This window comes from Nycticebus coucang, chromosome 12 (assembly GCF_027406575.1).
Source record: "Nycticebus coucang isolate mNycCou1 chromosome 12, mNycCou1.pri, whole genome shotgun sequence".
In the NCBI taxonomy this organism is placed as follows: Eukaryota; Metazoa; Chordata; class Mammalia; order Primates; family Lorisidae; genus Nycticebus; species Nycticebus coucang.
This window is the reverse complement of record NC_069791.1, coordinates 88,084,899-88,108,987: the sequence shown is the minus strand read 5'-3', so window position 1 is coordinate 88,108,987 and position 24,089 is coordinate 88,084,899. Positions and strand designations below refer to the sequence as shown.

The window sequence follows — 24,089 nt, the reverse complement described above, 5'->3', positions numbered from 1 at the left end:
CAGCTACCTCTGTCCCATCTCTCCAACCAGCATCCAGGCAGCTAAACTGCCACAGAAGACAGCTGGTGGTCAACTTATTTAATTCCTCATCCTAGAAGTAGAAGACCAGCCAAGTTTTAGAGCATGTTAATGGCTCCAAACGTTATATTTGCCTCAGGAACAAGTTTCACTTAGAGTAAGAGATACAGAAGATTATTCATGGAAGTCGTATTACACGTGCATTTAACTTACATAAATTCAATGATGTCTCTGGGGGGAAAATTACAATTATAAATTAAAAATACTATAAAATCGCATTTTGCACATGTACTCTATGAACTACACATACCATACATTTTGAATTTTGTCCACTTGAGATTTTCACCTTATATTCTGGCTTTATTATTTTTTATTTTTTTACGGGACCAGGAGGGCAATATGCAGCCAAGAATGATTCCTAGGCCATGTACACCCTAGTGCTGGCTGGCTTTAAACATCGAAAGTAAAATTTGATCCCACTAGGCTCGGTGTAGTGGCTCATGCTTGTAACTCTAGTACTCTGGGAGGCCAAGACAGGTGGATTGCTTGAGGTCAGGAGTTTGAGACCAGCCTCAGCAAAAGCAAGAGCTACTAAAAATAGAAAAACTAGCTGGGCATGGTGGTGCACGCCTGTAATCCCAGTTACTCAGGAGGCTAAGGCAAAAACATTGTTCAAGCCCGAATTTGAGGCTGTTGAGTTCTAACACCATCACACTCTACCCAGGGTGACAGAGTGAGACTCAGTCTCAAAAAAAAAAAAAAAAAAAAAAAAAATTGTATCCCACTACATTTCTCTTCACTCAAATCTAAACTCATTGGATTTTACTCTTTCCTGACTGAAAACTTAGTATTTTTCCTAAGGCTGTCATTTCCCCTTATTTTATCTTCTTGGATCAGCCTACAGCCTTTAGTTTCCACAATAGGCTCATCTGCATTTCCAGTACAGGAGGCAGCACAGGAAATGAAGAGCTCTTCTGTGTTCAGGCAGGCACTGGTTCAACACTGATTATGTGTATGACTTTTTTTTTTTGTAGACACAGAGTCTCACTTTATGGCCCTCAGTAGAGTGCCGTGGCATCACACAGCTCACAGCAACCTCCAACTCCTGGGCTTAAGCGATTCTCTTGCCTCAGCCTCCCGAGTAGCTGGGACTACAGGCACCCGCCACAACGCCCGGCTATTTTTTGGTTGCAGTTCAGCCGGGGCCGGGTTTGAACCCGCCACCCTCGGTATATGGGGCCGGCGCCCTACTGAGCCACAGGCGCCGCCCTATGTGTATGACTTTTAATCAGTTGTCATGAGCCTACCACAAAACCAGTGGTGTTCAGTGGCATCAGGTCTCAGGAGTCTCCAAGACATAAGACAGTAGCTCAGTGGTTCTCAACCTATGGTTCACGACCCCTTTGAGGGTCTCCAGCATTATCAGATATTTACATTACGATTCATTACAGTAGCAAAATTAGTTATGAAGTAGCAATGAAAATGATTTTATGGTTGGGGGTCACCACAACATAAGGAACTGTATTAAAGGGTCATGGTATTAGGAAGGTTGAGAACCACTGCAGTAGCTGAAAGCAACTACATACACCTGGATTCAAATTTTGCATCCACCTTTTACTACTAACGACCCTTTGGCAACTCACTTAATTTTTATGAGCTTTAATATCCTCCTCTGTTAGAAGGGTTAAAAGCAAAAAATAGGAAGTCTTCTTATTATGGGTTGCTGTGAGGTCTAAATGTTGACTGAAGTAAACCTTCAATTAGTTTTAGCTACTCTAATTAGACCTTGGAGTCTCCTAACTGTCTCAGTCTGAGTCCCCACACATCTCAAACCCCTCCTTGGGTTAATTCCTCAAACAGGTTTCAGAATAGAACAAGGAAGTTCCCTGAGTTCCCAAGAACTCCTAGCAACAAGTAAAACAATGGGAAAACTTACCCCGACCCCCTAGCAATAGCTAAACAATGGTGAAAAAATTACCTACACAAACTTCCCAAGGTACTGCATCCCCCAAGTTGTCCACATGCCAACCACCAGGTAGTATACCACGCAGTCGCCACGATATAGCCCCCTGACTCCACACCCCAGCTAACTGCCACGTTCTGCTTTTGTTTCTGCTTGTTTGCATGGCAACGAAAAGATATAAAAGGCAACCTGCTTTTCTCTTCAGGGCAGTTTGCCCTTTGGGGCAGCAGCCCACCTGCACAGGTGTAATAAATCACCATCTGATTTATACCTGAAGTGGGGGCCCAGTCTTTCTTACAGGTGGCAAATAATTACAACACTATGTGCTTGATAATTCTTTTATTTATCTGTTTACGCTCCACAGCCTTTCCTATATAGGTGCTTCCTACGAATCAGCAAAGAAATGATAATTATAATCATTCTAATAGAGGCTGTTTATTAAGTGCTTTCTATGTATACTATACATTCCTAAGTGGCTCAGCTGCATGAGTTTAAACCAATGAATGACAGTTACTCTTATCAGCTAGCTCCATTTGACAGTAAAACTGAGGCTTAGATACATTGATTTGCCCAAATCACACATCTAGGACATGGCAAAGACAAATCTGTGTCCAATCTCAGGCCTTGCCATTCTACATTAAGCGTTTCTCAAAGCAAGGGTGTGGAGTGCAGGGTTGGTCCCAAAACTGTTGTCAGTTCACAGCCAATTTACCAGTGACTGTAAAATAAAAACAGTGCTTCCAACATGGATGATTTGAAAAGCACTGTTCTATGCTATACTACCTGCCCAGAAAGACCCTGTCATTTTGCACAGCTGGGATCTTGCACATCTCATTTTGCACAGCAAAAATCCTTACGGGCGACTGGGGGTGGTGGTGGTGGTGGTGGTGTTGGTGGTGAGGTGTTGGGTTGGACTGGAGGGCATGCTCCGTGTGGCCTGGGCAGAAGATAATTTTGGTAAGAAAAGAATGTTGGAGACTGGTAGGGTGGCCTTGACAAGATCTAAAGCTCTAAAAGAGGCTGTAAGATAGCCTCTGCCTCCCTTTGGCTTGTTATGCTCCCCAAAACACTAACCACGGGGTCTTTCCACCTGCAATTCCTTCTGCCTAAAGGGTTCCTCCTATAGGCTTCACATAGCTGTCTCCTAATCATGTAGTTCTCAGCTCAAAATGTTTATCTGCTCAAAAAGAACTTCCTGAACATCCTTCCCATCTCCCAGTCTCCTACCCTGCTTTGTTTCCTGTACAGCACATGAGACTCCAAAATCATACTTATTTTTACAGGTGTTTGTCGCGGCCGATAGAACGTAGTCTTGAAAGTAAGGACCCTAATTTTCTCAATGATCACCTAGATTACTGCCTAGAACAGTACCTGGCACATAGCTAACGATCAATACACAAATACTGAATACATGAAAAGAGACAAAAAGAAAAAGTACAGTACAAATGACAAATTCCTGGCAATGCAAATCACTTCCGCTCGTGAGCCTCAGTATCTTCCTCTGTAAAACGGGGTCGCGTTGCCAGCCGAGTCCGAAACCACCGGAAGGTGGGACATTCAGGGGAGGAGGCGGAGACTGCATGGCCGACCGCGGCCTGCAGCGTCACACCCACCAACTTTACCTGTGGGGCTAGGGGCGAACCGTACTCTCACCACAGCCCCGGGACTTGTTCCCAGGGTAGCCTTGCGCCGTGCCAGCCCACTGCCTAAAGCAGTCGAGGGCCTGCCAAACTGCAGAAAACTCTTCAGGAGCGGAGCCATGTGGGATGGCATCGCACACGTGGGTCTTCGCCTTTGCGTCACTTCCTGCAACTCCTCTCAGCCAATCCTCCTGCACCACATCGAGTGCAGCCCCGCCTTTTAAAGTCGCAAAACTTCTCCAGCGAAAGCCCACGCCCCCACCGGAAAACTGCGGCCCAACTCGGCCACTAGGGGGCAGAGTCCAAGAGCGGGTGAATTCCCGGACCCGCCCCCCTCGGCTCGGAAAAGCTAAAGCGTGGCAGGGGCCGGGCGGGGGAAGCGGAGGAGGCGGGTCTCCATAGAAACCTCCACCTGTTTCCGGCCAGGCTGGGAGAGATTAGGGGCTACAGCGGGGGCCAATCTCAGCCAGCTCGCTTCTTCCCAGCGGCCTCTGCGGGAGCGGTGGGTGTTGTACACAATCATCATGGCGGCGGCCGGAGCCCCGGATGGTGAGCGTGGAGTGGGTGGAGGGCGCCTAGCTGGGGCTGAGGTTGCGGGCCTTAGGTCGGGGGATGCGGTCTGGTCCCGGAGGGAGAAGTTTGATTAGGGAGCAGCGGTCCAACGGCACCCAGGCAGAGTCTGGTCCAGGCCCAGTCCGCGGCTAGCGCCCACCCCCAACCCCCCTTGCAGGCATGGAGGAACCTGGCATGGACACGGAGGCCGAGACGGTGGCGACCGAGGCGCCCGTGCGGCCCCTCAACTGCATGGAGGCCGAGTCCGCGGCGGGGTCGGCGGCTGAGGACTCCTGCGCTGCGCGAGGCATCCTGCAGCCAGCCCCGGCCCAGCCCCCTGGGGACCCCGCGGCCCAGGCCTCAGTCAGCAATGGCGAGGACGCGGGCGGCGGCGCGGCAAGGGAGCTGGTGGACCTGAAAATCATCTGGAACAAGACCAAGCACGACGTGAAGTTCCCCCTAGACAGCACAGGCTCGGAATTAAAACAGAAGATTCACTCAATTACAGGTAATTCCTGAGGCGCTGACAGCTAGCCTTCCCTACTCCCTCTGTTCGTTGCTAGTGTTGACACACTGTGCTAGGCACGGTGGTGGCCGCTTTCCTTGCATTAGCTCCCTCAGTCCTCTGAAGGATACTTGAATGCCCATTATTACTTAGACGTGAGAAGAGACCCAAGATCATAGAAATTGTAAGTGGTTGAGCTGGATTCAAGACCCAAACTTAGGCCTGAGCTTCTCATTAATATTGCCTAGCATCACTAATAACAAAGAAAAAAAATCACCTGAGGCCTTCCTTTAATTTACTGCTCCTAGGCTCTTCCCTCAGAGATCCTAATTCAGTGGGCCTGGGAGGTAGCCAGGAGTTTATTTTAAGCAGGTATTTTAGGTAATTCTCATAAGTGAACTTTAGGAAACACCGTTATTAACCATCATGGTAGCCTTTCACAGTTCTTTTTTTTTTTTTTTTTTTTTTTTAGAGACAGAGTCTTAGTTTGTCGCCCCAGGTAGAGTGCCTTGGCATCACAGCTCACAGCAACCTCCAGCTTCTGGGCTTCAGCGATTCTCTTGCCTCAGCCTCCTCAGTAGCTGGGACTTAAGGTGTCCACCACAATGCCCAGCTATTTTTTTGTTGCAGTTTGGCTAGGGCCAGGTTTTGAACCTGCCACCCTCAGTATATGGAGCCAGCGCCCTACTCACTGAGCCACAGGTGCCGCCCCAGAGTTCATATTTCTTAATCTTGTTTTGTCTGTAGTGTCTTGCTATCTGAAATGATTTCTTTTTTGAGCCTTCTACATGTAGCCTGCAAGCTCTATAAGAATAGAAACTTTAGGGCGGCGCCTGTGGCTCATTCGGTAGGGCGCCGGCCCCATATGCCAAGGGTGGTGGGTTCGGGCCCCGCCCCGGCCAAACTGCAACCAGAAAATAGCCGGGCGTTGTGGCGGGTGCTTGTAGTCCCAGCTACTTGGGAGGCTGAGGCAAGAGAATCACCTTAAGCCCAGGAGTTGGAGGTTGCTGTGAGCTGTGTGAGGCCACGGCACTCTACCGAGGGCCATAAAGTGAGACTCTGTCTCTACAAAAAAAAAAAAAGAATAGAAACTTTATCCTTATTGGTTTCTGTATTCCTGATGCTTGTGAATTCACACTTAAAGTTGGAGTAATTAATCAGATGATTGAGGACCAACTTGGAAAGAATGAGAGCTAGTATTTACTGAACAATTATTGAACCCCAGGTGTGCCACACTAAATGCTCTCCAGTTGTATTGTCTCTTAATCTTAAAACAAGTCTATACGAAAGGACCTACTCATCACTTTTGTAAAGTTTTAAAAGTTGAAGCCTAGAGGTTGTAAATTGCCCAAGTTCACAAAACTAACAGGTGGTAGACCCAGTATTCACTTCCTTTTCTGTTATCGAACAGCTGTGCACAGTCCATACATTTTTTTGTTCTTTTCACTGTTTACTCTCTACCTTTTTTCAAGGTCTCCCACCTGCCATGCAGAAAGTCATGTATAAGGGACTCGTCCCCGAGGATAAGACATTGAGAGAGATAAAAGTGCCCAGTGGGGCCAAGATCATGGTGGTTGGCTCCACGATAAATGATGTTTTAGCAGTAAACACGCCCAAAGATGCTGCGCAGCAGGATGCAAAGGCCGAAGAGAACAAGAAGGAGCCTCTCTGCAGGCAGAAAGTGAGTCCGCTGTATGTTTGTTGGTCCTGAGAAATTTGAGGCTTTGTCCTCTTGAGCCTTGGCTGGTTATATTCTCCCTAGAATAAGCTCCTTTTCGGACAGGGCCCATGATGGAAATTTATGGCAGCAATTGGGTGCGGCAGAGTGGAGGTGACAACTACCTGAGATTTGCAACTTTGTCTCATCTGGCGGGTCAGTGTGTCTCAAGTCTACCTACTTTAGGATAAGGCCTTGGTAAAGGGAGGCTTCAGATCAGGTGTTGAAAGGAGTCAGTTGGGGGTTTTTTCACTCCTATGTAGGGCCAGAGAAAAATGTAGTACTAGAAGTAAGCCCTCATTCTGTACAAGTGCTTGCATTTGTTTTTTGGTTTGTGGCTTCCCTCGAGTCAATAAGCCTGGTTTTGGATAGGCATGGAAATCAACAACTTTCAGAGGTCCCAACTGGCTATTTCAGGAAGCCAAATGAAGCTGAGAAGGAAAATAACTACATTGATTTTTTTCATATTTTCTATTGCTTATTTTGGAAGGAAGAGATCTAGCCTTGTCTTATATTCATTATAGCAATTAAAATGCCTTTTGTAATTAGGAAAAAGATTATTTGGCCATAGAAGGAACAGGTTGGAAGAATCATCACTTAGGTTTTTATCACCCAGCAAATCCTACTCATTGCACCCTTTACTCGTTTTTTGGTAATGTTCTAGGAAAAGTGGTGTTTTCAACTTAACCTATGTCCAGAGATGAACTTGAACCATCAGTTTTAGTAACTATTGGCACTAAGATACACGGCCAACAGTGGGAGGAGGACGCCATTTTGGCTTATAGATCCCTAAGTCCCTTTGTGTGCTTCTAGAACCCCCAAAGTGGTCTGAAAACCAAAAGTATCTTTAAAAATTTGGCAGCAAAACCTTACCAGAATTAGTGTGGATATTGATGTTTTGATATAGGAAAAAAAAAAACTTTTTTTTTTTTTTTTTTTTTTTAAGGCAGTGTTTTCTTATGTCAACCAGGCTGGAATACAGTGGCAAAATCATAGCTCAGGTGATTCTCCCACATCAGTCTTCCAAGAAGCTATGACTATAGGTGCATGCTACTATGTCCGGCTTTTATTTATTTATTTTTTTTTATAGAAACAGGGTCTCTGTTATCCAGGTTGGTCTCAAATTCATGGCCTCAGATGATCCTTCTACCTTGGCCTCCCAAAGTTTTGGGATTATAGGTGCGAGTCACCGTGCCTGGCCTTGTTATAGAAATATTCACGTATTTGGTGACAGGGTGCTGTCCCAGGCCTATGGAGGTTATTATGTGTTTAAGCTATATTATCATTATAAAATCCCTAAAACATTAAAGTCCAAAACATCTATCTATAAGATTTCAGAAGAGGTTGTAAAACTATATTAACATCTAAAAGATGTTTATTTAGGCACTTTTTTTTTTTTGAGACAGAGTCTCAAGCTGTCACTCTAGGTAGAGTACTGTGACGTCACAGCTCACAGCAACCTCAAACTCCTAGGCTTAAGTAATTCTCTTGCCTCAGCCTCCTAAGTATCTGGGACTACAGATGCCCACCAAAACACCTGGCTATTTTTGTTGTTGTTGTTGTTTTGCAATTGTTGGCCTGGGTTGGGTTTGAACCTGCCAGCCTCTGTGTATGTGGCTGGTGCCCTACCCACTGAGCTATGGGCGCTGCCTATTTCATAATGTTTTATATTAATTGAGTTCATTTCCGTTTTCCTGTCTTCCACTGCGCATGTATGAAATAGTCAAATGGGAGCATGTCAGACGTGAACGAGCATTCCCACTGGTCACACCCTTGGAGCATAACATGCCTCTTAAATACAGGTTTTGAGTTACTAATGGTAGTTTAGCAGGCCTAGAACTGTTCTCTACAGTGCAGGGAAAATTCTTCAAAAGCTCCTTGTAAGGTATGACTCAAATTCTACTTCCAGCAATTTTATCAGCTTACATTGTTATCGATTCTTTGTTGCTAGTTGCCTGGCAGTGTTGAGTTTATTCCTACAAGAGAGTTTCTGCCATGCCGGTGAAGCTATGGACTGGCTCATGGTCAGCTAGTAATCAGATTGGATGAGATTTTCACCCTCTACTCTTTCATTGCCCCATAATTCCAGCTTTACCAAGCTATGACTGTATCTATAAAGCCACAGATGGAGAAGAGAGAAGACTCAGGCATTTGGTCCAGGCAAGAGAGCTGCTCAAAGGGTCATGAACTTAGAATCCTTAATAGGCTACCTCTGAGTCCTTGGGGTTGGGGATTGGGGTACAGTTAGAGACTTCTTAATGTTGGGTTACAGAATTAGTATTTCTGTTTGGAAAGGTGGTCCTTCACACTTTCTGTTTAGCTGGGATTGAGGGTAGGGCAGTGGAAAAGATGTCTGCAATCTCCATTTGTTGACAAACTGCCCCTTCTAGGCAAGTAAGCTGATTACCAGCATTTGTTGTATTCTTTAGGTCTTTTCAGTTGACAAAAGCGGCTGCTATTGTCTACCTGCCAGGAAAGCAGCGCCCTTTCTGGCTCTCTGTAGCTTGATGTTTAATCCTTCCAGTGGTGACTTTTTTGGTGGAGGTGAAGAGCAATTTGAAAATCCTATTTGTTCTTGAACTTTGATATCTAATATGGTAGCTACATATGGCTGGCTAAAATTAAATAAAATTAAGAATTCAATTCCTCAGTCATCCTGGCCATGTTTCAAGTGCTTAATAGTCACAGTGGATAATGGCTAGCTCAGGTGTAGAACATTTCTGTTATTTTCTAGAACAGTGGTTGTCAACCTTCCTAATGCTGTGGCCCTTTAATACAGTTCTGTGGGTCGCAACCCACAGGTTGAGAACCGCTGTTCTAGAACATTTTCTCACTTGAGAAAGTTCTGCTGGATAGTGCTGCTCTGTATTGTCAAAAGACCCATAATCTAAAGACATTAAAAACTTTTGACCCAAAACATTAAGGCTTTCTTTATCCTATATTTCAGAGGGATAATAACATGACTAAAGTATAGTCAACTGTTCATTTCATTCTCTCCTCTGATTTATGTTGTAGCAACACAGGAAAGTGTTGGATAAAGGAAAACCTGAAGATGTGATGCCGTCTGTTAAGGGTGCCCAGGTGAGCTGGGATTTCTTTGTAAGCATTCTGAAAACAAGCCATTCCCATCTTCTGACTTCCTGAGATTTGTGTAATCATGACCTCAAGTTCTAGCTCTTGTGTTTTTTCTAACTATTCCTTCACTTCTTACCATGCTCTGTGCCTCCAGGAGCGCCTGCCATCGGTACCCTTGTCTGGTATGTACAATAAGTCTGGAGGAAAAGTGAGACTCACCTTTAAGCTAGAACAAGACCAGCTGTGGATCGGCACTAAAGGTATGTTATTCTTCATCCTCGTCCTGGCTCACTGCCTGCCTCCCATTCCTAGCAGCACTCTGATAAGTGCGATTCTGCTCCTCATTCTCAAACCTCTCTCTATTTACTGTGCTTTGCGTGCTTCTGGCTTTGGAATTTGCTTTTAGATGCTCGCCTTTTGTTTGGACCCTTTTCCCTTGTTCGTTTTGGTCTGATCTCAGGGCCACTCCATCAAATGTTGGCTCTTTCTTTGCATACAAAGTCAGAGGTCCCAAACATGTGGCCCAAGGGTCAGGTCTGATCCTCAGACAAGGGTTTATGGGATTACACAGAATGTATTAAAATTGGGAGATTTCACTTAATCTAAGGTTTTTGGCTTCTCTTGAAAAAAGTCAAATGATCTGGCCATTTGGGGCCTGAGTTCTCACATAGCATTGATCCAGTAGAGCTGAGTAGTGTTTTCCAGTGGGCTACAGTCCTCGTGGTCCCATGTATTTTATACATAGTCAGCTTTGTTCATTTATGTCACCTGCCTGGCCCCTGTAGGTCAGAGTTTGACCCTGTAGAAGGTGAAGGCTTCCTAATTGCTGCCTAGGAACTTGCTTTTCTCTCTTTGCCTGGTTGCCCTCTGCCTACCCCACCCCTGCACGGTATCTGGACCAGCCTTGCTGTTTGCTGGGAAGTGTCTTTGGCTGTCCACCCTCTCCCTTCCCCCAGATGAGTTATGAAGTCTTGTCAGTTACACTCCAGAATTGTCTGTCCCTTTCTATGCCACACTATTGTGCCCATTGAGGCTCCTAGCATCTTTAAATTTGGTCTGTTCAAAGCGTGTTAACCTGTTTCTTTGCCCCATCTGTGTTTTCTTCTGTCCTATCCGTCTTGCATACTGCTTTTTGTCCTGAGCTCAAAAACCTTTGGCTCTTTAAGGCCAAGTTCAAAGCCTAACCCTAGTGTTCAGTGTTCTCAACAGTGGGCCTCAGTTTCATTTTTGACCTAGCTTCCTGCTCTGTTTGCCCTGTTTCCCCTGTGTATTTCAGCCACACCACTCCCTGACCTTTCCCACATGCTTTGCACAGCTCCTTGTCTTTGCTTATGCTGTGCTCTCAGCTGGAATGTCGTCTTCCCATTCCTTGTTATTAATAAAATCTTCTAAGGCCCTATTTAAGTGACCTCTCCTAACAAAGCCTTCCCTGATATCTTCCCCACCCTCCAAATGAATTGCTGCTGCTTCAGTTCATAGAGCACTCCGTTTATCTCCCCAGAGCACTCATTACTCTCTGACTTGTCTGTCCCCCTGTTAGATTCCTGGAGGGAACGGAACATGCCTAATTCACCTGTTTCTGGCCAGCACTGTAGGTATTCAGTGTTTGAGGTAAATGTTACAGAGAAGTATAGGGGGTCCCATACTCTGAGGTTAATTGGTTTCAGGGACAGTCCATTTAGTATGATGCCACTCAAAATAGGTCCAAAGTTTTAGAAAATAATTGGGGCAGGGGTGGTGGGGAGTGAGTTTTTTTGTCATTTAAAACACAAAAACAAGTTTCTTATTTTTGAACCTATGCTGGTTCTTAAAATGAACAAAGATCGAAATGTCAATAACACTTGAGTTTTCTAACAATTCTGTGATAACTTTCTGTATTCTTTTCACATTCAACTCTCATTGCATGGTCAAAGCAAGTTTGAATGTTTTCCCAGTTTTGCCAAGGGTTGTTGAACCCTTTGCTGGATCATTCCCTTCTGCAGAGCCTATCCCATTATCCTCCTCCTCAGAAGTTAGCTACCCTGGCCTCTGTTGACTTTGCAGGTGATTTTCTTAGTTCTCTATCATTGTATTCACTGCCAAAATGCATAAACTTGCTGCCTCTTGTTAGTTTTCTCCTTTTGCTTGTGGGCAGTCTAACTGAAGGCAGTTGATAAGGCTGATCTGAGAAGACACTGCCAGCAGCATAGGCACAGGCTCTAGATGGTGGACTGAGTCTCTTAAGTGTCCGTTGGTTCTTCATGGACTATTTTTGTGTTACGAAGCTGTGTGGGGAGCATCAAAACCATGGAAACTGATAAGCACCTTCAGAACCTATGTTGAAGGCTTTATTTTAGTTCATAGGAGCAACCACCATCTTGCTTTGGCCTGAAGGCAGAGCTCTAGATAAAGCTTGTTGTGTCGGGGCTTCTGAGTTATGGAAGTTCTCCTTACCAGCTTTGTGAAAGTTGACAAAGGCTGAGATTTTCCTTCCCACCCAGCCACTATATCAGTATACTTCTGGAGCCCAGGAGGCAGGCTCTCTTCCCACTTGCCCAGAGTCCGGTCACCTGAGTGTCACAAGTACTTGCAGGAGGACGGCTTGTTCTGAGAGTTGGCTACTGGCCACTGGCTTCATCTTGATGCTGGCAAAGAGCTTCTGTGCAGTGACCATCCAAGCAGGTGGTTGGCCTCTCCAAGGGCACTTTGCTGAGTGAGTGACCCTCAAGGGCTACTTTTAGCTTAAACTCGCTGTGCTATGCTAGCTTGCGTTGGAGGTGGCAATAATGATAGCCTCAAGCACAACAAAGTGATAAGAACAAGCTCCAGGCAGGAAATGGGGATGAGTGAAGCTGCCAGGGGAGAGCCTGTGCCCTGCTTGTAGGGGAGTTTGCTGTAGCTGATAGTCTAATCTAGTGAGCAGGAATGTGCATCCAGGAATTGTCCAGTCTTCAGACTTTTCAAGAGAAGCCAGAAATCTATATTGTTGCGTGAAATCTCCAGATGTTTCAAGAAAAGAGGTGTTTTAAAAGTTTCAATCTTAAAGACAACTGCTAGTTAGGACCTGCCTGTCTACCACGGTTTTAGAGCCTTTATTTATTTTTTATTTATTTGTTTTTTGAGACAAAGTCTCTACTTCTTGCCCCCAGTAGAGTGCTGTGGTGTTATAGCTCACAACAGCAACCTCAGACTCCTAGGCTCAAGTGATTCTCTTGCCTCAGCCTCTGGAGTAGCTAGGACTACAGGCGCCCACCACAATGCCCAGCTATTTTTTCTTAGAGACAGGAGTTTTGCTGTTGCTCAGGCTGGTCTCAAACTCCTGAGCTCAAGGGATCCACCCACCTCGACCTCCCAGAGTGCTAAGTGCTACGATTATAGGCATGAGCTACCGCGCCTGGCCCCTGTTTTAGAGCCTTTAAAAATCAAAACCTAAATGAATGTTTTCAGGTCCCTTCATTTCGGCCCGCATTTTTGGTAGAGATCAAGGCCCACAGAACAGAAGTAAATTGTCTTAAGTCACCAGCTAGACCAGAACTCAGATCTCTAAATTCCTAGTCTGTTTTTTCAGTTTACCTATTTTCAGATTCTGCCTTTCTAGACTTTTCTTTCTGTGAAGGCTATAATGAGTTTTTTTCAACTTGATTTAACTGTTTGCTGAGAATGTCCCCCTGTACCTGAAATGTCTGCTGCTTCTCGGTGGCCATTTCCTGTTGTGCAGGTGCCTCTCACCCAGTCCTGCTGCATTTGGCTCACTCCTAGCAGTCCCCTCTCACTCCAGACATCCTTTGCTGCCTCCTCTTTCTCAGCTGCCATCCTACACTTGCCTCAAAATGTCTTCTGACCCCCTATGATTAGTGGTCTCTCAAGTGCTAATCACGAGAGGTTATAAATGTTTCCCGAGAACTTCATAAGTGTGTGACTATGGAAAGTTTGGGGGCTCTGGCGGGGGGGAGGAAGGGGACTAGGGAGCAGGATCATGATAGAAACTAGTCTTAAATCCAAGCATTCCCCTCTCCTTGTGAGAGCCACAGAGGAACACTTTTTCCTCTTTGTTCTTAGGCCTCTTTACTCTCCCTGTCCCAGGCTCCAAAGACCTTACCCAGTGCTGGGCTTGGAGAGTAAGGGTACAAAGGAGTTTCTTGGGCATTTTTAACCATCAGGCTTTTAAAAAATAATATCAGGGACAATATTTCCACTCTCAGAGACCTTTACCATTGCCAATCCTGTTTCCCATTTGCTTCTAAGGAATTCCCAGCTTCCAAGCTAGGCTTTAGGTACACTGATCAGATCTTATCCTGTTGTCCCTAGAGGGCATGGCGCCAGTCTCTTGAGTTTACTGTAGATCTCACAGTCAACAGCCCTGACAAGGGACTGCTGAATCAGAGGACTTAATAGGAGGGCCTTTGAATAATCACTGTAATCCCTCTCAACTTAGAGCGGACTGAGAAATTGCCCATGGGCTCCATTAAAAATGTGGTCAGTGAACCTATCGAAGGACATGAAGACTACCACATGATGGTAAGTAGCACTGGCTGAGTCTGGCCTCTCGCTAGACTCCTGCTTCTGCTTCATCTAGCAGGGAGTGGATTTTTAATTGAACTTTTTAATTGAAGAGAAAACTCAGTCTTTAGAAGATGCATTGTTTTAAGACCCTCTTGTTTTCTTCATCTACCTAGAATTTGATCCATGACCCTATTCCTGGTTCTATTTATTTTGCAACCCCCTCCCAATACACCTTCTACCAGTAAAGGGGGGTATGTTTTCTTTTATCTCTTTTAGAAATGTCTCTTTGCCTCCCTCTCATTTGTAATATTTTATTTTTAGACCAGGAGAATAAATACAAAGAGGAGGAATGGCTTGTGGATTTTCATTTTAAATTTTGTCCTGCATATGACAACAAAACCTCCCCTGGCTCTGGTGTTGGTGAGGACATCAGGCAGTTTCCCTTCTGTAATGGTCCTGCTCTTTCTAGGCTGTACCCATTGAGTGGCTGAGAACCTTGTGGGGAGGAAGAGATGTGTGGAACTTTTGTTCTGCATAGAATCTTCTCTGTAGACAGCAGGCTGCTCCTTCCTAGGACAGAATGTTTAGAAGCATTCTACAAGTCTGTACAGAGCAAAGCAAAGAATTCAGTGATCCAGTAAAGTGAACAACTTAGGCAAAGTTTACATTTTTCCAGCACTATTTGGAGGGGACATTTTAAACATGAAATTGAGCTAGCTGAACTCTGAAGTTGCTAGACAGTTGGCGTGAGGGTGGGTCTGACTGCCATTCTCCATCTGAGGAGGCAGGTTTTTCAGTGTTGAGTGAGCAGTGATAGAGCTAGGTCAGCCCCATCCCAGAGAGAAGGAATAGGTAGAGTGGTTGATCTATGGGTTGGTGGTACCAAGTGAGAGCAGAGGGCTATGTTGGAAGATCCTCATGCTATAGGAGAAAATCAGTCAAAGGGGCTCAAAGTCTGGTGGGTAGGGAGCCAGCCCTATCCACCTTCTGCCCTGTTGATGTCTGTCAGTTCAGTGTTGCTGTCTCAAAGCCATAGCTGGGAGTACAGTTCCCTGGCTGTGGGGCCCTTTGGGGTTAGCCTTCTGGGAGTGTGAGGAAGTCACTGGGGATTCTTTCAGGCCCTCTTGCAGCCCTTCTATCCTTATTTTCTCTCTGGCCTTTAAAACAAGGAATACAGACAGATTGGTTTGGCTTGCTTTAATTAATTTTCTGTTTTAATAGTTGAATTTTAATCATTTTGGTTGGGTCCTTCACTCCTTTTCAAATCATTTTTGCTGCTAGTTTGACCTTATGGGTTTGCAGCCCCAGTTTTCAGTCTACCCAGTGATAGGGATTACAGACAAGTTGAATGGACCATTTTAGACATCTTTAAAGGAATTGATGTGGATGGGTAATGGCTTAGTATTTATTGAAATATCATTTCTTTCTGGAGTCCTTTCTGGCAGAGGGTGGTTCTATTAGCTCCCTTCTCTTTTAAAGATATCATTAAGTAGCACCTTTACCTTTGTCCTAGTGAAAGCATTTACTTCCCTCTTTTTGCAGATGCCGGTTCTCTAGCTAAATTCATGTGTCACAATTCACAATGACCAAGGCGTGGCTGTGCTTTTTCATTTTTAGAGATGTTTAAAAAATACAGAAAAGGACAGAGAATAATACTATCATAAACCCACATATTCATCACTGAGAAACGACAATTGTAAATATTTTGTAACCCAACAGTGAGGATGTCCCCACTGTCTTCCCCTTCTGTCACCACTGTTTTGTGTTGTCATGTGTGTCCTTCCCATCCATTCCTGCTTTTATTTATTTACACATGTGTCTGTGAATAAGACTTGAGTATCATTTTGCGTTATTTCAGTTTTCATAAAGGGTATCATGGTATGTATCATTCAGCAACTTGCTTTTTTTTTTTGATTTGACATGATAATCTACTATAGGTCCGTATGGATCCAGTCCATACCTTTATAGAAATACTTTAGTATTTGTCTGATAGGCCACATCACTTTTAATTATGCACTCCCTTACTGATGGATATATAAGTTGTTGCCAGGTTTTTATAATCTCTGGTGCTTTGAACATTCATACCTGTGTCCTTGTGCGTGCATGACAGGTTTTCTAGGGCAATGGTTCTCAGATTGGACTCTGGATCAGCAGTGCTAATCACCTGGGAACTTGTTAATTGTCTCAGGCCCCACCCCCAGACCTTTCAGTCAGAAAACGCCAAGGGGTGCAGCCTACTGATCTGTTTCAGCAAGCTTTCCAGATGGTTCTGATAACACAAGTTTGAGAACCACTGCTGTAGGGATGGCTGTGCTTAATGATCACTCTTCTTGTTTTTTTTTTTTTTCTCGATCTGTTAGGAAAATGCTTCCCCTGTGCACAGTTTTGGTTTTTTTTTTTCCTTTCCCTTCTTAGTTAATTCACTTCCCGACCCTCCCCCTTGTTTGTTGTTCCGCCTGCTTGGTCTCCCAACCTCTGAAGTATCGCTTGGTTTTCCTTTTTCCCTTCCAGGCGTTTCAGTTGGGCCCCACAGAAGCCTCTTACTACTGGGTGTACTGGGTTCCAACTCAATATGTGGATGCAATCAAAGACACTGTGCTGGGGAAATGGCAGTATTTTTGAAAGCACTTTCACCTCTGGCCCAGGAGACTGACCCAAAGTGAAGGACATTGCCGGGAAAGGCCTGCAGCATCCCTGGATTTCAGAGTTACGGAACTTTGTTCAAAAAAAAAAACAAAAAAACTATATTCAATCTAAGGTGATGTGGTGACTGAAGCCAGAGGTGATGTACTTTCACCATTAGCTTAATTTTAACTTAAAATCACCGGTTCCCTTTCTTGCAGTCAGCTTCATACCATTTTTAAAGTTAAAACGGTGGAAATCAATAAATCTGAATTCCGAACATGTTGTGTGGAATACTCTTAAGTGTGTTTGAGAGTAGATCTGCCAATTATGTTGAGAAGATAATGATCAAAAGCTTTCTGTTTTTTTTTTAAAGTGATTTCAACTAAAATATTTTCATAAATCTTTGGTTGCAAACATTTGGACTGCATTGTGATAAGTTGGGAGTTTTTTTTTTTCCTTTTTCATATAAAATTGTATGCAACATGGGGGGGTTAGTAAGCCATATATTTCTATCCAGTGATTCAGATTTCTTTTCCCCTTTTTCATTTTCTCACTTCCTAGATTTGAGCTTTTGTTTTAAAAACCCAAAGATGTCAGTTCCTCTTTTCGTACCTCATCCATGCTTCCGTTCCTGGGCTCCCTTCCACCGTGCTGCTGCTGTGTGTGAATGCATGGTGGGAGAGGAAAAGGTTTTTGGTCTTGGTCCGGGAGCTCTCACACTTGCTGTGGTGTTTGTTGAGCAGCAGAGTATCTCACAGTGACTCCTGTCTAAACGTCTTGCCCTTTGGGCCCCCATCTTCGGGGAGTTCCATTGCTGGTATGCAAACCTCACTGAGCTTGGCTTTGAGACCCAGCCTGGCATGGCTGTGTTCAGCTATGTTGCTCAAAAGCCCCAGCTCCCAGGTAGACAAAGGCCTGTGTTGTAGCCACAGATCCAGATACCTTCTTTCCTTGGAAGTTTTCAAGAAATTCTTAAGCTTTAGCAGTCCAATGATATTTTCAATTATGCTTCTCCATTTGGTCCTTCTGCTCATGCATTAAGTTCAAGTGTCCTTTATCCCAGATTCAGAGATGCTGCCTTTCTCCATAAAAAGACATCTGACCTACTGTCATTTGAACAACAAAAGTGGGATAAATTGCTTTCATGATTAGCTCACCTTCTGGTTTTAGCCCTTTTGTTCTTTGTACATGTGAACTCCTGTCCATCTCTTTCTGGCTTGATTGACTCTGAAGTGAGGGAAAGTCTCTTGGTGAATGATATCCTTTGTGCTGTTTGCTGTTTCTCTGCTGCTGTCTTTGCAATTCTCCTCTCACTGGTTGCAGGCTTTCATAGTAAGGTTTGGCGAGAAATTTTCCAAACTTCACATTTTGGATTCTAGGCTGTTACCCCTCATTCTGTGAAATGTATTAGCATGTATTCACCTAAGATGACTATTCCTTGTGAGCCAGTTAATGATGTTCTACGCCCTTCCCTTCTAAGCTGTAGTTCAGGAATCCAGCCCACGTAGACAGACTCTTGCTTTCTGTGGTGTAGTCAATGCCAAGTTATACATCTGGGCAGGAAAATCTACTCTTTGCTTTTTGGGGGCATAAGTACATGTGAAGTGCAGCATCCAAGAAACTGCCTGTTTTTCATCCCTTGAAAAAGGAGCGGTCATTGCAGCTTTTCTGTCCTTGTTGGCTTGCAGTTCCCGGGGAAAAGAGTGCTGCTGCTTTGCTACTTGTGCACACCTCCCTCTGCAGGTGACAGTTCTATGGAGGAAATGATACGTAGCAAAGAGAGCATCCTCTCCGTTCAAATACTGCCCCCTCTGCCACAACCCCAGTCCCAGAGACATGTTTTGATAGTGCCGCACACCCACTTTTAAGCTCTCAAAGCAGGCACCTCCATCCCTAGACTGGCCTCGCTGCTCTCTAAGGCCCCTGCACCCACTCCCCTCACTTGCCCTGCCCTGCCTTTTGGGCAAGAGCACGTTTCCCATCATCTCCCCACTCCCCAAGGCCAACTGCTTCTCATTCAGGCTGGTGTCATTTCAGGAGGACCAAAGCCTGTGTGAGCCTTTTTATTTTAAGTAAAAATGGTGCTTTTTTCCCTTCGAGATATATATATAATAATAATGTAAATGACACCTTTTCGTACAGAGTTGTTTTGAGTATTGCTTCACGGAGCTCACTAAATCTGCCACAACGATCTTGAGCTCTGGCTTCTCACCCTGTGCACGGAAGACCTTGCTAGAAGCTCTCAGGAGGGCAGAGGTAGACAGCACCAGAAGCCACTGGGAGAAGTGTTTTAGATCTATGCCTGGGTCACAGCATATTTACTATTTTGTCACTCAGTCCCGTGAGCAGTCTCTTCATATCTTTCTTAAAGTATTGGAGTGTTCTGACTAAATCTGTGTAAGCAAATTGAAATACTCTTTCCCCTTAGGTAGCATCACAGTGTTTTATTATTTTCCTCAGGATTATTTCTGTACGGTTTCTTCACTGTCAGAGGGACCGGATCTTTCTGTCACTGTGGCAGAGGGCATTCTGTGGGTAAAGGAAGAGCTGGTTCTGGGAGAGGGACTCTAACAGCATTATCTGAAGCTAGAGGTCGAGGGAGGGGTGCCCACCACAACGGTGGTCGAGGAGGTCAAGGAGGCCGCAGACTCTCCCGTGTGGGATGCCTCTCTGAACCTTCTGATGGGCTTTCTTTTCTAGAATTTGTTCTGATGATCCTCCTGCAGGTCTTTGCTCTTAGACATCATGCCTTTTTCTCCCTGCCTGAGGCGCTTGGCAGAATAATGTGACAACATAATCCCTGCTGAGCCCAGTCCCCTGTCAGCTCTATTTCAGACAGTCAAATCAGAGAATTTAGAAAGATAGACTTGCAAGTTGCTGGAACTCCTTGGCATTAATTATTTTAATCCAGGATGGGCCTTTTGCAAGTAGTGTTAGCTCTTTTTAAGTGGAATTTAACTGAACTAAGTAAGAATGCACTTTCATATAATCTTGTGGACATAGTAGGGCCCAGGTGAGGCTCTCAGTAGGCTCCTTAGTTGCTGCTTTACCTTATGAGGGCCAAAGAGATTAACTGTCATGTTGCCACGTCTCAGAAAAGTTGCCATATTTCACCCTGAAGGAGCTTGTTTTCCTCTTGCTCTTTCTTTAACCATGTGCCTGGAGGAGTGTTCTGGGCTCTTGCACTTGGCCCACCCTTTCTTTGCCACAGGCAGAGTGGGGACAGGGAATGGATTCAGTGTGCCAAGGGCTGTGCAAGAGCAGGCCTTTCCACCTGTTGACAAGGGAGACTTTTCTTCTTGCTCCTCACCTCTGTTCATGCTTGTCTTAGAAAAGGATGGTCCCTTTGTCTTAAGGCTTTGTGATAAAATCATCTCCAGTTAGGTTTGGTACCTGTTTCCTTCTCCGTGGGGCCTCATGGCCTTTCTGAAGTCACAGGTGTTCAGGAGCCCTCTGATGTGCAGAACATCTGGTAGATTTACCTGCCAGGCTGGGTGGTTCTACTGCTTTCTGAATTTTTAAGAACCTCTTTCTTTTTCTTTCTTAAAGAGTTCTGCAGAATTATTTGACAGTAAATGTAAGTACCATGTTTTCTTGTGCTGTACACTGTTTTGGTTTCTGTTTTTAAATCAAATGCCTGTTTGGGAGGAGATGAACGTATTTAGTCTATTAGATTTGCGCTGCTGGATTTTTTTTTTTTTAAAGTGTAACCTTGACTAGCTGTCTTATTGTTTATCCTGTAAGATTAGTCTATGAATTAAAGTTTGATAATTAATTGCGTCTCTTTTTCCTTCCAATTTTTCATGCGCCTAATCCATTCTGGGGATTGACCAACACTTGGAACCAGGTCTGGAACCATGTTTGTCAGCTGTGGTCTTATTTATTTGGCTTTAAGTATGTTCAACTTTATTCTCTACTGACAACAGTTGATATTTACTCTGTATTAGTCACGGTGAGCAACTTGTCTGTGAGCCATACTCCTGTTAGGGCAGCCCTCCTTGGTTGGTTCTGAGCCACCCAGGCCAGAGAGGGGAAGCTGCCTCCCTTTTCTTGGCCTGACTGAGTGCCTTGTGTAGCCTCACCTGGCTGTTTAGTCTTCGAGGACATGTTTAATAAAACACTTGAGAATGGGGCTACAGCTACAAAGACCTTGGACCAGAGAGGGAGAAAGATCTAATACCAAAAATGGCCAAAACACAAACCTTGGTATGAAGAGTAATGGTTTGTCAGGACTGGTTCTGACCCAGTACCACTCCCATTAGACCCTCTTCTCCTCTCCCTGATACTTTGTAAATGTTCTGAAGTTTTGGTCCTAACTTTTCCTGCAGGTAGATGAGGGGGCCAGCGTTTTTCCCCATTTTCCCTGTACCTCATAATCCTAAAACATCACTGTTGGCTTCTGAAGGATCTGACAGTCACATGAGAGAAGGACTGGGTGGGCTTGTGCCATGGTGCACACTGGCTGATGCCCATCTGCAGGGTCTTCTGTCTATAAAGAGGGTATGTTTGGATTTTTTTTTTTTTTTTTTTTGTGGTTTTTGGCCGGGGCTAGATTTGAACCCGCCACCTCTGGCATATGGGACCGGCGCCCTACTCCTTGAGCCACAGGCACCACCCGTATGTTTGGATTTTATCCCAGTTCTGAATGAATTATTTCAGGCACCTTAAAACTAATAGGTCGATTGATTCTCCTCAAATGGAGAATAAGATAAACACTAGCCTGAATATCTTGCCATACTAGTTGAGATGTCTGGCATTTTCTCAACTATAGCTAAGTAATACAATCTTTCCTACAGCACTCCAGATCAGCCAGACAGTCCTTAGAACAAGAGGTGATGACTACTACTTTGGCCTGAGAGGAGTTCTGTTTAGTCCAATCCTACTTTAGGATGTGGAGATACTTCACACCCAGAAGACTCCTGCCAACACCACATGGCTGCTCTCAGCGGGCATTCTGCCTCCGCTGGCTTTCCCTAGTTTATCAAGGATATTTTTGTTCTGAAGCTGTGTTAGCCTCTCTTATTCTGATACCACTTTTTCTAACTGTTCACCCCATTGTATAATGCCTGATTTTCAAGTTTCTTGCTTCTACACCATTTTTGCCCTTCACCCTTATCTAATTTATTTATTTATTTATTTTGAGACAGATTCTCACTTTGTTACCCTTAGTAGAGTACCATGGCATCACAGCTCACAGCAACCTCAAGCTTTTGTGCTTAGGCGATTCTCTTGCCTCAGCCTCCTGAGTAGCTGGGGCTACAGGCGCCCACCACAATACCTGGCTAATTTTTTTTTGTTGTAGTTTGGGGCCGGATTCGAACCTGCCATCCTCGGTATATGGGGCCTGCACCCTACTCATTGAGCCACAGGCGCCACCCATACTCTTAGCTAATTTTAAATACTTAATAATTAGGCTAGGCGTGGTGACTGGTGACTCATGCCTATAATCCCAGCACTCTGGGAGGCCCAGGCAGGTGGATTGCCTGAGCTGGTCTCAGGTTCGAGACCAGCCTGAGCAAGAGCAAGACCTCCATCTCTAAAAATAGCTGGTTGTTGTGGCCAGCCCCTATAGTCCCACCTACTTGGGAGGCTGAGGCAAGAGAATCACTTGAGACCAAGAGTTTGAGCTTGCTGTGAGCTATGACGCTACAGCACTCTACCAAAGGCACCAAAGTGAGACTCTATCTCAAATAAAATACTTAACTATTTTTCCCTTTTTTTTTTTTTTTGAGACTGTCTTCCTTTGTGGCATCAAAGCTCACAGTAACCTCAGACTCTTGGACTCAAGCAATTCTCTTACTCAGCCTCCTGATTATCTGGGACTGTAGGCACCTGCCATAATGCCTGGCTATTTTTAGAGACAAGGTCTTGCTCTGGCTCAGGCAATCCACCTGCCTCAGCCTTACAAAGTGCTAGGATTATAGGTGTGAGCCACCTAGCCTGGCCTCCGTTTTTTGTTTTGAAAATTTTCAAACATATAGAAAGTTGAAATGTCCTACCTTTCACCTAGGTTTACCAGTTGTAAAAAATGATAACCACATTTGCTTTCTCTTTTTTTTTTGTAACTGTACCGCCCTCGGTAGAGTGCCGTGGCGTCACACAGCTCACAGCAACCTCTTAACTCTTGGGCTTACGCAATTCTCCTGCCTCAGCCTCCCGAGCAGGTGGGACTACAGGCACCCGCCACAATGCCCTGCTATTTTTTGTTGCAGTTTGGCCGGGGCTGGGTTTGAACCCGCCACCCTCGGCATATGGGGCCGGCACCCTACTCACTGAGCCACAGGCGCCGCCCTGCTTTCTCCTTTTTTAAGAGAGAAACTTTTGCTGTGACATTTGACAGACATGCAGATAATGTGGCACTTCACCTGTGCATATTTTAGCATGCATCTCTGAAGACTAAGGACATAATGTTTTATGTTACCTCAATACCATATCTCACCTAAGAAAACTGATTACAATTGCTTTCAAATTTTTTTCCTTTAAAAAAGTTTTTTTTTTTTTTTTGGGCGGCGCCTGTGGCTCAGTCGGTGAGGCGCCAGCCCCGGCTGAACGGCAACCAAAAAATAGCTGGGCGTTGTGGTGGGCGCCTGTAGTCCCAGCTACTTGGGAGGCTGAGGCAAGAGAATCGCTTCAGCCCAGGAGCTGGAGGTTGCTGTGAGCTGTGTGAGGCCACGGCACTCTACCAAGGGCCATAAAGTGAGACTCTGTCTCTACAAAAAGGGCGGCGCCTGTGGCTCAGTGAGTGGGGCGCCAGCCCCATATGCCGAGGGTGGCGGGTTCAGACCCAGCCCCGGCCAAACTGCAACAGGAAAAATAGCCGGACGTTGTGGCGGGCGCCTGTAGTTCAGCTGTTCGGGAGGCTGAGGCAGGAGAATCGCGTAAGCCCAAGAGTTAGAGGTTGCTGTGAGCCGTGTGACGCCACGGCACTCTACCCAAGGGCGGTACAGTGAGACTCTGTCTCTACAAAAAAAAAAAAATAAAAAGGTTTTTTTTGTTTGTTTGTTTTTTTTTAATGAGTCTTGGTCTATGCCTTGGGTAGAGAGCCTTGGCAACCTTGCTCACAGCAATCTCATACTCTTGAGCTCAAGCAATCTACTTTCCCCAACCTCCTGAAATGCTTAGATTACAGGCGCTACCACAATGCCTGGCTAGTTTTTCTATTTTTAGTAGAGATGGAGGTCTTGATTTTGCTCAGGCTGGTCTCAACTCCTGAGTTCAGGCGATCCACCTGCCTCAGCCTCCCAGAGTGCTAGGATTACAGGCATTAGCCACTACTTCCAAACAACTTTTGGATTTTTAAAATACCCTTTTAAGGTTGCTAGGGTTGGCTTTTTTCTCTTACCTTAAAGAAAAGTAATTTTTGTTGTATTTTACTTTTTTTTTTTTTTTTTTTGAGACAGAGTCCACTTTGTCACCCTCAGTAGAGTGCTGTGGCGTCATAGCTCACAGCAACCTCTTAACTCTTGGGCTCAAGTGATTCTCTTGCCTCAGCCTCCCAGATAGCTGTGACTA

At 45.0% G+C, this 24,089-nt stretch overlaps 2 protein-coding genes across 9 annotated transcripts in view; one reads left to right on the top strand and one right to left on the bottom strand.

Annotated features, from left to right (window-relative positions):
* EARS2 (glutamyl-tRNA synthetase 2, mitochondrial) overlaps nucleotides 1–3,754 on the bottom strand; it is a 35,966-nt gene extending 32,212 nt beyond the window's left edge. For 4 of the 5 annotated variants that reach the window (XR_008373150.1, XM_053554170.1, XM_053554172.1 and 1 more), the window contains exon 1: nucleotides 3,604–3,754. Coding sequence is in view for 3 of the 5 variants with exons in the window: in XM_053554170.1 (XP_053410145.1) it covers nucleotides 3,604–3,754 (151 nt within the window). In the remaining 2 variants the exon portion in view is untranslated. Of the gene's footprint in view, nucleotides 1–7; nucleotides 711–3,603 lie in introns of those variants that run through there. The other variant, XM_053554173.1, reaches the window with a different exon arrangement.
* Nucleotides 3,755–3,768: 14 nt separating this feature from the next.
* Nucleotides 3,769–20,352, top strand: UBFD1 (ubiquitin family domain containing 1). 4 transcript variants are annotated; one of them, XR_008373151.1, is made up of 8 exons: nucleotides 3,769–4,170; nucleotides 4,352–4,681; nucleotides 6,151–6,359; nucleotides 9,411–9,476; nucleotides 9,625–9,730; nucleotides 11,011–11,061; nucleotides 13,885–13,967; nucleotides 16,464–16,482. XR_008373151.1 is itself a non-coding variant. In XM_053554175.1 (8 exons), the coding sequence occupies exons 1-7, from the start codon at nucleotides 4,146–4,148 to the stop codon at nucleotides 13,963–13,965; spliced, it is 888 nt and encodes a 295-aa protein (XP_053410150.1). In that variant the 5' UTR covers nucleotides 3,769–4,145; the 3' UTR covers nucleotides 13,966–13,967; nucleotides 16,464–16,479. The 4 variants fall into 4 exon arrangements, 3 of the variants coding, with proteins under 3 accessions (XP_053410150.1, XP_053410149.1, XP_053410151.1); XM_053554175.1 differs by having other exon boundaries at nucleotides 11,011–11,081; nucleotides 16,464–16,479; XM_053554174.1 differs by lacking the exon at nucleotides 11,011–11,061 and having other exon boundaries at nucleotides 16,464–20,352.
* Nucleotides 20,353–24,089: the final 3,737 nt, after the last annotated feature.